A 16,401-nucleotide genomic window follows, 5' to 3' on the forward strand; every position below is an offset into this window, starting at 1 on the left:
TAATTTACCACCAACTAATAGTTGATGGTAAATAATGAATCCTTAAATGTAAAAAGCACTCACTTGAGTGTTCTCTACGTTAAGGATTTGGTAATTTACCGAATCGGTATGTTAAGAATTCGGTAATTTGCCGATTCTTAAGTTACCGATTCAGTAAATTACCTAATACTACAATTTGCCCACCTACATCTGAAAAGCCTAATTCCGGTCGGTAACGGACGAAATTCGGTAATTTCGGCCGTTACCGACCGGAATTAGGCTTCCAACATCTGGCCCATAGCCTTTTTACTGCTTCTTTGACTTATTCTGTTGTGTTACAGAGGTCTTGCTGCAGCAGTGTTATGTCTACACAAATGTCCTCAATTTTTCTTTAAAGAACAGATCTAGGGCCAGATGTAGGTAATTCTATTTTACCGATTCTAAAATACCAAATTTTACTGATTCGGTATTTTAGAATCAGTAAATGGAATGTAGTAAATAATTCGGTAACATTTACAGAATCGGTAAAAATCATACCGATTTGGTAAATACCGAATCGGTAAATACCGATTTGGAGATACAAAATACTAGCAATTGAGGATTTAACCAATCATGTGCATCCACCCCACCCCACAAACAAGCAACAGGGGAACCAACCAATCCTGTGCATCCACACCACCCCACAACCAGGAAGTGGCCACACCCATGTGGGTGCAGGCTAACTGAACAAACTGGAGAGCTGTGAGACACTGAGCTTCTGGCTGTACTGAGCTGAGCAGAAGTGCAGCATGGAATCCCAGGACTCACAGAGGGAAGTAGCAAACCGCAAAAGAAAATTAAAGTTCAGCATAGGTGAACTGCAGGTGCTGGTGGAGGAGGTGGTGAAACACCATACCCAGCTTTTTGGGAAACAGTCTCTGCAGGTAGCAGAGGCTGTGAAAAGGAACACCTGGCTAGGAATCCAGGCGAAGGTGAACGCCTTAGGGGTGACCACAAGAGAAGTAGATGGCCTAAAAAAACGCTGGTATGATCTCAGGATCATAAAAAAGGAGAAGCTGGCAGCACAGAAGAAAGAGGCCAGTGTCACAGGAGGAGGAAGGAGCAGGGCACCTGCCCTTACTGACCTGGAGCAGCTGGCGGCGTTCATCCTGGAGCCAGAGAGTGTTTTTGGGATCGTGGATGCTGACAGCTCAGCCCGAGCTGCAACAAAACAAGGTAAGGAGAATGTCCAGCAATCCTCCCCCCCTTCCCTGTCCCCCTTCCCCAATGTGGCTGTGTGTTTCACAATCCAGTACAGGTTTTGGGATACACCAGCAATGCATCATGGGAGAGGTAGTCATTGAAACATACATCAGTACAGTCATCACACAAAACAGCAAGGCATGCCACACACTACATTCAGAAGCAGTTGAGGACATTGGAAGTGTGTGACAGGATTGTAATTTAATATTGAAATACAGGGTTGCAGCACCACTGAGCCAATGTCCATATTTGTCCACAGGAGAGTCATCGCGCAGGACTGCACAGGAGAGGGAGAAAAGGGCACCCCAAAGGGACAGGAGTGAGGATGCAAGCAGGAGTGCAGGACAAAGCACTGAAACACCACCGGCACCCACAGCACAGGCAGCTTCCACACCAGAGGCAGCCACAACAGCACAGCCATCATCGCCTCTGCTGTATGACTCAATTCAATTCAATTCAAAGATGCTTTATTCGGTTTGTAAAAGAAATACAACCATATAGCAGCATACACACAAGAGAATTTTTTAACACCATACTAAATTAAACTATCTCAAAAGTAATCTTGCGTAATAGCACTCATGATCAAAACATTTTAACAATATTAAAAATGCGTAGTCATAGGATCAAATTTGGCAAAAGAACTTAACAATCCTACGATCTTTGGTTATGTGCAAATATACAATTTAAAGTGCTAAGTATTATCTCGAGATTAGTATATGTGCAAATTAACAATTCTAAAGTGCATATCCAATTAGCAGCACCTAAATTGACTATTGGCTTAAAATAATAATGAATAAACTGCAGGTAATAAAATAATCCTACACAAGAAAATATTGGTAGCAGCAATTAGTCCAACAACAATATATATGCAAAATGCAATTATATGATTCAGCAGCATCGAATTCAAAGTGCAACATGGTTTTGTGCAAAATACAAATACGTAGTTCAGCAGCATCAAGTTTAAAGTGCATAGTACAATTAACAACTAGCAAAATTCATACAATAATTGATTTTCTTGCAGAGATGCATTTTAAAATATAAGTAGCCACATAAAAGCATACATCTGAAGACTCTAGATTAAATACTAGTGACATTGCTGTTTGTAGATGATGCGTATTATATTTTAAAAAGATGGGTTTCAAGTAATATTTCCTTAAAAAAGTATAAAAAGTACAAGATAGTATAAAGTGACATGTGCTCTGCTTTGATTTACCATCACATGGGCATACACAAGTTCCAGGTTTTTTGGGCACAGGAAAAGCCACAAGATGATGCGCAATTCCTAGGCGGAGACGGGTTAAAACAAAACGGTGGGATGGAATACTAACTGTTACAAGATAAGTTTGAAAGCCAACATTAATATTATATCGTTGGTAAAAAATGAATGTGCTCTGTTTAGTATATTTTTCCAGCCTGGTCTCTTCAGCATATTTCATAAACGAGACCTTCAACTCCCGTTTTGATAAAATAGGATCCATTGTTAAATCATTATAAATGTCCAGTCCATATAAAGTTTTATACCAATAATGTATATGCTTCAGCCAAGGAATGTTCGATCGGCAATCAAGTTTAATACAATCTGTTATTACGTCCTGTGTGAACCTGGTTTCCTCCTTTACCCATATTGAGCGCCACAGGGATAGAGGACGAAGGGCAATTAGATCATTGATATAGTACATATCTAATTCCTTGTGTATTAACTCTTTTGAAGCCATAACTGGAGCACAAATTAATCTTTTTAAAAACGCATTCTCCCTCACCTGGATAGATTTAGTACACTGTGCATCATACCCCCATACACCAGCCCCGTAGATAGCAGAGGAGATGCATCTAGCGTTAAAAAGGGTTAACATTTCACGAATTCTGCGATCCCCTAGCTTCGCTGCGAATCTAAAAATACAGTTTGTATTCCGGGCCATTTTGAAAAGGACACTATTTTGTTCATTTGTCCATTTCCCTTTACCCGAAAAATTGATTCCTAAATAGCAAAAACTATTAACAGATTCTAATTTCTCTCCATCTAAGAAAAAAGGTTTGTGTTTTCTAGGTTTCTTACCACAAACCATGGTGACGGTCTTCCCTTTGTTAATTTTCAAATTCCTGTTCTTAATAAAAATTTGAAATTGGTCAATTAGTTGTTGTAGACCATTCTGTGTCCTAGAAAGGAGGACCGTATCGTCCGCATATAAAAGGACAGGGACGGGTTACCATTTATAGTTGGAGCATCTGCTTTAGTCAGTTTCAGAAATGTATCCACATGATTAATAAAAAGTGAAAATAATAAAGGAGCTAATACGCATCCTTGACGGATGCCTCGCTTGACTTCAAAGAAAGGGGTACACTCTCCATCTATCCCAAACCTTACTTTGCATGATAGATTACTATACAGGCGAGCTAGCAGATGGATAATTTCAGTAGGGGCACCCATAGATATTAATATGGGCCAGAGCAGTGCGTGTTCCACCAGATCGAACGCGGAACTCAAGTCGGCAGAAGCAGTTGAGGACATCGGAAGTGTGTGACAGGATTGTAATTTAATATTGAAATACAGGGTTGCAGCACCACTGAGCCAATGTCCATATTTGTCCACAGGAGAGTCATCGCGCAGGACTGCACAGGAGAGGGAGAAAAGGGCACCCCAAAGGAACAGGAGTGAGGATGCAAGCAGGAGTGCAGGACAAAGCACTGAAACACCACCGGCACCCACAGCACAGGCAGCTTCCACACCAGAGGCAGCCACAACAGCACAGCCATCATCGCCTCTGCTGTATGACTCACCACAGCAGGACCCACCAGCACAGTCTCCATCATCAGACTCAGAGTCATATGAAGTGGTAAGGCCCATGAGGCATGATGTAACCCCTCTCAGAATCTTTGTGACATCCTCTGATGAAGAAAGGGAGGGTGACACCCGAACTGCTCCACAGGAGGCAAACAATGCTGGGCTGCAGTCCGCCTCCGAACGTGTGCACACAGGTGCAAGATGCCGTAGGGTCCGGGAGAACAGCACAAGTGGGCATGGTGACGGTGTCTTCTGCGGGCTGGAGGCCACAATGGTGAAAGTGCAGCGCCTGCAGGTAAAAGCAATATCATCTGTGCAGAGACAAATGCGCCACTTAAACAACAACATGGACAATATGAACCGGGGCATCAGCTCCATGGCGGAGAGCATGAGGGACATGGCAGAGGGAATGCGGGACATGTTCCAGACCATGATGGCTCTATGCGATAAACTAGATGAGGACCGCACACAAAGGCGCTGGGAGAGGCAGTGTGTGCAGCATCACACCAAGGCGGTGAACCGTCTGGCAACTGCCACTTCCCTGCTATGTAGGCGCTCTGTGGCGATGCAAGAGAGGCTTGTTCACTGCTGCACAGATGTCTCCTGGGGGGATGGGGAGGGTGACATCTGCAATGGAATTGCAGCTGAACAACCAGTCAGCCAACGCTGGAGATCCAGGTGTGGAGGACACTGAAGACACCACCAGCAGGAGCAGCAGTAGCACACCCATACAGGACATACGGAGGAGGATCAGGCGCCAATCTGCAAGCCCTGGCTCAACAGCCAGTGTTGAAACCCAGCCTCGGGCATCCTGCACTGTTGTGCGTGGGCACAGACAGTAATGCTGCCCACACTCCAGAGAACATGTTAGGGGGAAGTAACCCGTGACCGCCTAGTTAGGTAGTCACAAATTGGACTACCATGATGTGCCATTTGTCATTTGCCGTAGTGCCCATTAAACTACGTCATTCACATTCACCCCTGGCTGTGTCTCCTTACTTACTTAAAAATAGCTGCGTGTGATCTCTGCCCGTCTCAGTCTCCCATCTGTTGCTTGCGCTACTCCTGCTGCATAGGGCTCTGGCTGTTCAGTTCCATCATCAATGTACTCGTGATAAGTCATATCAACTTCTGTGCCTTTCTTGGTGGCAAGGTTATGCAGCATGGTACACGTTGCAATGATTTTACAGCAGATGATGGGTGTGTACTGCCGTGCACCTCCGCTCTTGTGGAGGCAGCGGAACCTGCTTTTTAAGAGCCCAAATGTGCGCTCAACAACGTTGCGTGTTGCTCTGTGTGCTACATTGTAACGTCTCTCACTCCGGGTTGATGGATTCATGTAGGGAGTGAGAACAAAGGACCGCAGAGCATATGCGCTATCGCCTAGGTGGGAAAGAGAGTGCCATCAGTTACATACCATTTGAAACATTCAGATGCAGTAATTATCAGGGTGTGTCACAGTGATTTACCAAGCGGGTATCCTTCCCCAAATTCTCCAGCAGCCAGGCGTTTGTAGATTCCACTGTTCTGGAATATGTAGGAGTCGTGGGTGCGCCTAGGGAATTTGGCCACAATGTCAGTAATTATGTTGCCAGCGTTGCATATCACCTGCACATTTATTGAGTGGGTTGACTTTCGGTTCCTGTAGATGTATTCTGTGGCTGCAGGGGGGCAGATTGGGATGTGGGTGCCATCATTACAGCCTATGACGTGAGGGAACTGTGCCATTTGATAGAAGTCAGTCTTGGTCTTGAGCAGTTCTGCATGTGTTTCAGGAATGCTGATGTAATGATGCATTCTCGGCATCATGGCCTCCAGGAACTTATGGATGAAATGGGACAGGCAGCTCTGGGACACCCCACCTACCGCAGCATTCACCCCCTGGTAACTCCCAGATGCCAGCAGGTGTAGGCTGCAGAGCACCTGCACATGGGGTGGGATGGCGTGCGCCCTTGGTGTTGGGTGCTCCTGGAGTGGGTGCAGGTCCCTGATCAAGTCCAGGATGGATTGGGGGTGTAGCCTGTACCTTTGCAATATCTCTGCCTCAGTGAGTTGGAAGAGCGTTATCCTCTGTCTGTAGACTTGCTCCTCCCTTCTCCAGACCCTCTCTCCTGCTGCCTGTAGCCGTAGCCGCAATGCTATCACATAGATCGCCGTCATTCTGGTCACACTGTCGCATTTTGGGGGCTTTTTTATAGCCTGCACCTGGTTACCACCTGCTTTTAATCCATGGTAATTACCGACTCTTAAATACCGAATTGTATGAAATTCGGTATTTTAGAAGTTTCCTACATCTCAAAACTCATTTGTTACCATTTCTTATTTACCGATTCGGTAAATAAGAATTCGGTAAATTCTGATTCGGTAAATAAGAATTCGGTAAATTCTGATTCGTTAAATAGGAATTCTGTAAAGTCAGATTCGGTAAATTACTGACTCGGTCTTTTTTGGGCTCGTACATCTCAAAAGCCCACTACCGGTCAGTAACGGACGAAATTCAGCATTTTCGGCCGTTACCGACCGGTATTTGGATACCTACATCTGGCCCCTAGTGTCTTTGAGGGCCTGCACTATTGCATCTTTGGTGGTGGAGGCGATCCTCCGGCCTCCCTGTTGAGCCCCCAGTGCCTCCGCACACCGTCCTGCCCTGGTAAATCATTCCATTTGACCTGATTTGTCTTTCACCAATAATAACACTTCACATGAACAGTGAGATTGCTATCAAAGTCCATTAATAATCCAAATGTTGTTGTGGTGCCTATACATTACTGCATGGCAGCTCATTTGGGGGGGGGGGAGAGAGAGTCCCAGAAGCAAGTCCACTTGACCCTGTGCCCCACACCACCAAATTTTCCCAATCTGAAACTCTTCAGGTACTGGTGGGTGCCCCAATTACCACAATCCTAAGTCTGTGATTGGGAGCTGGCTGAAAAAAGATGGGCAGGGCACCACAAGTGCAAGCTATGTAGGGCAGAAGGAAAAAACAAAGCCACGTGTCAGGCTGGCTAATGTCTCACATCAGGCTTGCTATTCATGGGGATCCAGGATGCTGCAGCCCCTGCCTCTAGGACATTCTGCCTCATTATAGTCCAGTTCAGGACAGAGGAGGCAGCAAAGATATAGCCCCATGGCTGCTGCACCACCCCACTTGTCCGGTCACCTCTTCTGTGCCATACCCAGGAATCAGTCAGGCCCTCCACCAGAAACAGGTACACCTGCTGATCTAGCTGCCATGGATGAGAACTTGACCTTCCATTGCCTATGAGATACCTCTCTCTGACACTGTGGCCCATACATCAAGCAGCTGAGTCATCAGGAGGGTTACTCCAGTCAATGTCCATACCAGAACTGCCACCTCTTCACAGCGCCACCATCTTAGAAGGCCCACTCTTCAGCCGGTCTCCCTGTGTCAGCTCTGCCACAGTCTCTGGCTCTTTTTTGACTCAGACCAAAGGCAGGGGCCATGCATAAGCTACTGCGCCCCTTTGTAGAGTCTGAGCAAGGTACTTATTTGCCGGAAGATTATGGAAATTCTAAATTAAGGGTCTACCATCTTGGCTGCCAGGCCATGACCATCTGAAATGTATAACATTTAAAACATTTCTAGAATTATTTTGGCTAAAGGTCGCTTAACACATTCTGACTGTCCTTGACCTATAAATTCAGGTATAAAGTTATTAATGCATGAGAAGTATCCTTCAAAACCCCAGTTTTTAACTACTTGACGTCATAAAGGTGAAAGCCGTTAGCACTGCTGCAAAGCATCAGGTTCAAGTGGCCATTTGTTCAGGCCCTCAACCCAAGCCCAGATTTCAACATTCCTAACATGCGGAGACATCTCAGACAAAATCTGTTTGACTAGTGAATGCCTGACACTGCTAACCCGGCTCCTCTCTTATAAGGTGCCTTGCATTCAGTGCTTGTGATTCTTTTCAGGAATGAGTAACCTAAATCTCAAGAAGAACCCTGCCCACCCGCCCTCCATGTACTAATTACTGACTTTGGGGTATGAGAAAACATCTTCAGGCGTCAGAAGAGGCTGCATCTGTTTGCCTGGGATGAACTGAGCTAACAGAATATGTATACATAGGGAAGTCTGAGGCAGCCATCAACTGTCTAGTCTATTAGGTTTGTGTTTGTGTGTGTCTGCAGCGTAGAAATGTAGTAGCTCTTTTCTTGGGACCTCAACTGTCATTTCCCTTGACAACCCATGGAGTATTTTTTTAAGTTCTTCCTGTTCACTGAGCATCTCTGAATATACATCTACTGACCTGAAAAATTCCCGATTTTTGTGACCTAAATGTTAACCTGTTCTTGGGCTTCCACTTTGGTACCCACCAGATACATTATCCACATTGTAAACCCATTCACAGTTGAATAGCTTGTATACCTTTTAGAGCGCACAACAGTCATTGGCTAATTCCTCCACACAGTAGGATAAACAGATGTTCCATCCTGGCTCAATGCTGCATATTAGATTTCTAATATTTGTAGCAAAAGTGCCCATTCAATTTCTATCTCTGGAATTATTATTTTTAATATCTTTATCTAGTTTGTTATCAAACAATGCAGACATATCTGTGAGCATGGTATGTTTTCAGTGATACAAAATCTGAAAAAAGCATTACGTATGCACTTATCAGAAACATTAATGAGCACATGAACGCCTGTCTGGGCGGTTAAATGGCTCATAGGTATTCCTATAGAGTTCTGTTTGTTATGAATATTTTGCCTACATACATTTGACAAGTTAGGCACCACTCAGCAGAGGGTGCGGAATAAACGCAACAAAACCCTGTGAAACATTAACGAGGGCTAGTGGTTGTTGGCGGGCCATTATCACTGGTTGGTTAACTCAGTAGGGGCTGGGAAGGCAATTCGAATCATGAATTTGAAAAGAATGTGCGTGTGAATGTGGAAACATACAAAACAGGGGCATTTGGGTTGTATGAAATTATTTATTCTGTGATAATACCTGTAAAGAAATACATCTGTTTCTCTTTCTTTATAGGTGCAGGACTTCAGTAGATGGGGATTGACTGGTTACATGCCACTGGTTTACTCATGTTTGATGATGATATTAATCTGGCACTGGTCTTCCTGTTGTCAGTTTCTAATTCAAAGGATCGCATATTTTCCAGAAAATGGCTGGGTTCATGACATGGCAGCTTTGGTGAGTTTCAAAGAACAATTTCTACATAGTTGTTGTACGAACTTTATTCGATAAAAATTTCATCATAAAAGTATACAATTTATACAGTACATTAAAAAAAATAAAAGAGTAGGGGGACAACACTCATGTATATTCAACCATCCTCATATACTACTCAATTTAAATTATTTTTGAAAAATGTAGCAAACCGTCCGATTAAGTGGTTACAATTTCTAAGGATCTGATTTGGATATTTGTCTTAGTTTAGCTGTAGAACATTTAAAGGAAATTATTGCAGACGAAATTATAGGAATAAACATACTACTGTCTGGCTATGCTAGTCTAACAAATACATTTGACATTCTGCCAATGGGAACACATTAAGTACACTGCATTATTTAAACTTTAAATTATATATGTGCTTTCTAACAATCACTGCAAAAACAACATGTTTTATAAACAATTGAAAAACAGAGTTCTTGTCTGTTTTGGGGGTTAGGCTGTTGAATAAACACTGATAAGCACTAATTGCAAACAGTTTGGAAAACGCAAATGGAACACCACTCAAATCCCCAAAAATAAACCCTGAAAACAGCATGGCCTCTTCATGTTTGAGAGAGAAATGTTTCTCTCATTATTTTCTCATAGAGGTTGCATAAGGTGTTCCAGAGCCTAAAATGGGAGCACATTTTCCATAAATTCACACTAATTTTATGTTCTCAGCCATGTGAGCATAACGTCTGATATTCCTACTAAAACATGTACTTCCAACAGTAACAACAGACTGTCAGTTCATTCCCCAGTGTTCTTCTGCAGCTTCCCATCATATTATAATGAATAGCTAGAGCTCTAACATTCTGTTTTCATGATAAAACTGTGGCACACCTTAAGCCATATTGATGGAATCAAAGCTATAAAACATAAAGCATTTCCTTTGAAAATGAACACAACGAGGGGGTTTGCTCTACATTGGAAATGATAGTGCTCCTGAAAGCTAAACAAGGACACTTTTGTTGAGTGTTCTCAAATTTCTTTCTCATCCATGTTGTTGCTGGAATATGAATTGACCTTGAAAAAACAGAAGACAAGAGGCGTTTGTTAAAACATGAACAGTTGGTGTAATTAAACGCTTGGGCCGGGAAACATCCACAGAAAGGGGTCTGAGAACTGTCTCAACATACATTAGTTCTGAGTGTCTTTATATACAGTGTTTGGAGCATCATAAACCAATTTAGATATTATTTTAGTGAAAGGAATGCGGACATGTTTACACAGTGTAAATCAGGCCACCTGATAGTGAATGCAGGTGGGTTCAAGACCTTGCATGGACACAATAAGGTCCATTGGGTGAAGTGTCTAGATGTCCATTAAGGGGAGTGCATGATTGCTGTGGGTACTGTGTGTGCTATGTTCTGAATGGCTGAGTGTTCCTAACTTCATACGGCATCTAACTTAATGGTATTTTGGGAATGCTGCACCTCTTCGGTCATATGTACTTTAATGGGGCCAATCTTACGGGACCATTGTGGTGTCGCTGCCGATCTGTGGGACTAATCTGGGTTTTTCCTGTTTGCATGTTTGTCTGGCTGGTTATGTGCCACCCCACCTGTGATCTGTCAATCAGTATCCGCAGGCCTAAGTCTCAGGGCCTGCCCGACCACGTATTTCTTACTCAGGGTTGATGCAGAGATCATCTCGGGAGATTTCGACAACACTGTCTTGATCTCGTTTTTAAATATTCATATATTGATTTAACATCAACATTAACATTCCCCCCTCTAGTTGAATTTTCAACTACCTCCTTTACCCCATGCTTTATGACAGTCACATTGGTTGGGGCTTGATGTGTTTTAGTTTCAATCTCTACTACTTCTCTATTTATTTGCACTCTACCCAATTTGAAGACTGCGTTTTTACAGCAGGAAACCCCCAATTGTAGGAAACAACACAAAAACAGTACAAAAATAAGAACCAACAGCAATGACGCACATAGTCCCGCAAACCACCGGGGAAGCCAGGCAAACCAGCCTTTATACCATTCCTGCGTTGCGGCACCTCCCTCCTTACGCATGACTGATTGCAATCAATGCAGTGTTTGGATGGCAAGTGTGAGCGTCCTTTTATCCATGGCACTGCCTGGGATGAAAGTTCAGCAGTATGCACCAATATTGGCACACATCTCTCCCTCCATTGCGGTGATCAAGTCCAATCCACATTGGTGTTGCATCACCATTAGGCGGATTGCTCTTAGTTTTTTCTTGATTGCGTTAAAGGCTGGGTCAGCAGTGTTCGTCATTTTCAGCGGTTCCCACCTAGTTATCTGTAATCTTCGGGCATTAGCTATTGTCTAACTGTGAACAAGGGTACAGATCCTGCTATATATACTTGTCTGTCAGAAAACAGTCTGAATTATTAAGGAATGTCCTTGTACTGAGCCCAACCGAAATATTTGGCATTTCTTTTTTCTCAAACCTGATGCAATAGAGTTGTATTCTTCGGTAGCGGATGTTGGTACAACTCTGACAGAGCTTCTCCAGGCATGACCAAGGTCGGGTGTGTATGGTGACGAGGGAGCAAAGAACACGCCATCCAGGGATGAGCTGAGCACATGCAAATTCCCAACAGTGCCAATACAGATCCATCAGCGTGGAGGTGGCTTATCTCATGTGTGGTTTGTGCAGTATTACTCTGCAGTTCTCATTCGTGCCGAGTGTAATTGTTTCTTTTCATCTGAAACACAAGGAATACAGTGTACGTTTCTGCACAGTTAGGGGTTTCTCCTTCCCTTTCAACCATGTGTAACTATCTATCTCAGTGTCCCATATTTCCTGACAGGAGACATCTATGCTGGAATTTAACCCTTTTTTGTGACTAATTTCCCTTCATATCAGAGAGATGGACGGCCCTACACTGGAACTCTAATCTGGCGTCCATTTGTTGTTGATGAAGACTGCACCAGACACACTAAGTGCCACCCTGAGACTACATGTGGGAGCGGACGTGTTTGTGCACTGGTGTGGTGGCTTTGCTACCTCCAAAAATCTCTTTTCAGGAAAGTCGCAGGGCCAAACAGTGTCCTCCCCTATGGGGCACCGCCTTCGCACCCTATCTAGCTCAGCTTGGATCTTGCTAAGCTCGGTGTAAAGGTATAGAGTTAGTTTGCATGTGGGTTAGGAATTTTTTAAGGAAACAGTACACTCTAACTTCTCAGGTCACAATAATCCTAAATTTCTACCTTGATCATGGGTAAATATGCACACCGGAATATGCCTGCAACAACTACTTTACAACAAGCTCAGACAAAGATGCATTGAAAACTGACTTTTCACAAAAGCAAAACAACAATGCAAAGGAAGGGTCACAACCTGAAAGAAAGTGCAATGGTTAAATTCAAGACACTGTGAATTTTTAGCAGGAGAATAGCAGGTATGGAACAGCAGTTTGCAGGAATGGCAACTTCATCATACATACATTCATTAACAAGACACAAAGTTCAACATGAAACACAGTTGCAATAATTTACCAGCACCACCACATCAAAAATGTCCAAAACATCGAGAATGTAGCATCTGAACACCGAAAAGACAAAATAAATAGAGAGAGGGAAATAAAAAGTGACAGAAACAATAGTGAGAAAAAAAAGAACTTAGCCAGTTTCTAGCGAATGCTGCCCGATGATGAGAGGAGAGTCTGCGAGGTACATAGGACTAAGTGAGCCCGATAGTCTGTCAATATCAGCTCTGGGACACAGATAGCAAAAATTTACATGGAGAAGGAGCAGTTCAGCCACAGGCCATCCTTTGCCAAACACAAGTTACCACCTAATCACCAAGATGCCAATTTTCCCTCACATCCAAATTACACCAAATGTCACAGCCAGGGGTCATGTGTACTGGCTGTGTCACACCCAATGTTCCAAGCGAATAACACCTCTCACTTCTTTCAGATACTACCAGTGCTAAGAAACCGATGATAGAGCGCGCGAGGTCACCCAGCCAATGATTCCGCCGTTTCCGGCTTCAGGGCCCATATACTTTCAATTCACACTACTCATTGACAGGGCGACTTCACGAGCTGCTACCAATTGTGTGTGTGTTCCCTACTGTTATTACTCAGTGTACCCGACTTACCATCCACCGACACGGGTACCTATGACTTCAATGGATCAGGGGCCTAGCTGTAAAAGGAAAGGCAGCAAATGCAATTTCAAATGACATTCAATACTGTTGTAAATGACCACGGACAACTGGAAGTTTTAAAATGTTTATCTAAAGTTCGTTATCATCAAGCATTAAACTTACAAGAATAAGGCAATCAATAACCAAGATAATGAAAAGTACATAACTATAGAGAAATAAAGTCAGGGTAACCATTTAAATGCATTTATGAGATAAAGAGAGAATACTATGCATTCAAGGCAAGGAGTTTTCAGACAGTTTAAGTAAGGCCGTTCTAGACCATATCAGAAAATGACAAACTGCAATGCAAAATATGATTTCCAAAAGGTAGGATAGCATAGGAACAATTTAAGAATATATGCACTTGACTTTATGATTCAATAGTTTGCGGCAAAAGCATGGAAAAATCAACATGTGCAAAGGTGTGTCTTTATTTAAGCAAAAGACTGAAATATAGAAAGGTGCAAGTTTTAAAGAACTTAGAGCAGTATTTACCTAGACTGGTGTAGAAACCAAACCCTGGCCACGGGTCAGTTTAAGGACAGGAAACCCTCAAGGAAGGATACCCCTCAAAGGACAGCAGGTGCAGAATGGACAACCCAGACAGGACAGGATACCCTCAGATTAGGAATCAGGACAGGACCCTCAGGACAGGACAGCAAACCCTCAGGACAGGACCGCTCAGGACAGGACCGCACCCGCAGTTTGGAAGCAACGCCTGCGCTCCACCCTCTCTGCAGCTATCGATCAAGACCCCGATTGGGTCAGCGAACTCCCAGCAAAGTGCTTCGCCAGCACTTTAAGGTTCAGTAGAACCTTAGTCTATGGTCAATTTCGGACAGAGTGCTCCGCAGTACTCTGTATCTTCAGTCACCTATTGAGTGTGTTGGGTCAGTGACAGGTCAGCTAAACCAGACAAGTCGGACAATTTCCCTAGGTGAACCCAGGATAGATATACTGTTTTGGGACAGGGTACCACCCCCCAAATGTTGCAAAGTGTCGGAATCCCCAATTTCGATTGGTCCTAAGGTAGGATTTGGGTAATACACCAATCATAACACACTATTTGGATGCTTCATTTACATATCTGGGTACCGCCTAGCGAGATCGGGGTTCCCATGAGAAACTGCATAGAAATACAATAGATATATTACATTGTTTCGGAAAAAGAACATGTGATTCCGTCCTGCTAGGGTTGCAGGTCAGTTCTCAGGAGCATCTTGCCCATCACTGCCAACTGGCGGTGTTCCATCAGCCAAGGTTGTCAGTGCCCCAGAAAGTCGCACATGTGTAGAAGGGACCTCCAAGATGGCTTTTGATGCAGTTAGACCCCCATTCCCCGCGGTACATGAAAAGTAAGCGAAAACAAATTAATACATAAAAATAACATTATGAAAACACATCATTTGGTTTTGAACTTTCAACTTATCACTACAAAATATACTTATGCAGTCTAAATATTAGCTACATATAACAGGCACAAGAGCAGTGGCACGAGCAGTACAACGTTACTGGCAAGGCTATGTATTACGCATGCGCATAAATTTCCCTCCACTTCTGCAGACCCGTCAGGACACGTGAGTGTGACTGACGCATGCGCAGTAACTAAATACAAGCGGCGGCCATATTTTACGGACAAGGATTAAATGCATTAGGAATACACATAGGCAAGCTTCATAAACTAAATATAACGTTAGTAAGACGTACACTTATTACCTTGTTACACATAAACGAGGTTCATGAATACAGCAAGTCGCAAAATATGCGAAGCTTTGCTTCATCAATCCCCTCTTTGATGATATTTACTATCATCACAAAATTTAATGGAACCAGATGCCAACTTTCTTTCACACTTTGTACAACTCTATCTCTTCCAGCAATTTCTCCAGTTTCTCCCTTTCAGTTTTGGTAGGGTGAGAATTTTTCACCTTTTTATAGATCTTATTATTCACTTCCTCCAATTCGAGCTCATCCACACTTCGTTTCACCCCTCTTGCATTCACTTCATGCTTTCTGGTGTGTTTACGGCATTTGCAACAGACAAATATGAAAAATAGGATGAGACCTATAATTCCAATTGGCATCAGTACTTTAAACAATAAGCCTTTACCTATACTAGCGAACCAATGACCTACATTTGAGAGACCATCTACCAGTCTCTTCCAGGCACTATCAACCTCGAGTGATCTGAGTTCCTTTGCCAAATTAGTAATGTTTCTCACATATCTTTTGAGCTGCACACTTTTGTCCGGAATATAAGTGCAACAATGTTGCGCCTTCAACATCCGGCAGACTCCGCCCTCTTTCGCCAATAAGGTATCAAGAGCAAGTCGATTCTGCAAAACCATTGATCTGATCGCAACCATTTCGGTATTGACCAGCAGAAATCCATGAGCTGTCTCAGTCGACAACACATCCACTATAGTGGACAATTTGCAAATTCTGTGAGTGTTCAGAACCACTCCCACTCCAGGTATCAGTGCACTGAAAATACTACCCATAATCTCACCTATACTTTCTCTTTTACTACGCACTAAGCCATTAGTATTTTCACTGCTTCCAGCAACTCCATTCACATGGTATATTTTCGGGAAGACAATGCCAAAATAGCAGCTTCCATACCAGTGATCCGGCAATTTGAAATAAGCCTTGTCCCCACAAATATAATAAATTCCAGGAAACACAGGCTCTGACCCATTTTTGAAACCCCAACCTCCAATTACCTTGTAATTATGTTCGCATTCACTGGAACCAATGAAAATGTTATTATAATAGCTAGTCTTCTCGCGGTGAAGACATAGCTTGCCTTTCTTTTCAAAATCCAGCAACAGAGCAGGACCCGCCCCACCAGTTGAGGTGCCTTCCATGTTCTCTGCCCACTTTGGCTTTTTCTGACTTTCGTCATTAGCCTTCTTTTGTATTTTAATTCTCCTTTTCTCTGCCATGTTCAGGAACATCTTTTCCTGCTCATGCAAAGAACAAGTCAAGTTATCTCTGTGTGCTTCACCTATGTCAATATCACCAATAGTCAGGAAATAGTCTCCCATATATCGTATCACGTCACTTTT

At 43.3% G+C, this 16,401-nt stretch overlaps 1 protein-coding gene across 3 annotated transcripts in view; it reads left to right on the top strand.

Moving 5' to 3' along the window:
- LOC144761612 (potassium/sodium hyperpolarization-activated cyclic nucleotide-gated channel 2-like) overlaps nucleotides 1-16,401 on the top strand; it is a 2,245,815-nt gene that overhangs the window by 547,247 nt on the left and 1,682,167 nt on the right. For all 3 annotated transcript variants that reach the window (XR_013595811.1, XM_078646916.1, XM_078646915.1), the window contains exon 5: nucleotides 9,015-9,176. Coding sequence is in view for 2 of the 3 variants with exons in the window: in XM_078646916.1 (XP_078503042.1) it covers nucleotides 9,015-9,176 (162 nt within the window). In the remaining variant the exon portion in view is untranslated. The remainder of the gene's footprint in view (nucleotides 1-9,014; nucleotides 9,177-16,401) is intronic.

This window comes from Lissotriton helveticus, chromosome 6 (assembly GCF_964261635.1).
Source record: "Lissotriton helveticus chromosome 6, aLisHel1.1, whole genome shotgun sequence".
In the NCBI taxonomy this organism is placed as follows: Eukaryota; Metazoa; Chordata; class Amphibia; order Caudata; family Salamandridae; genus Lissotriton; species Lissotriton helveticus.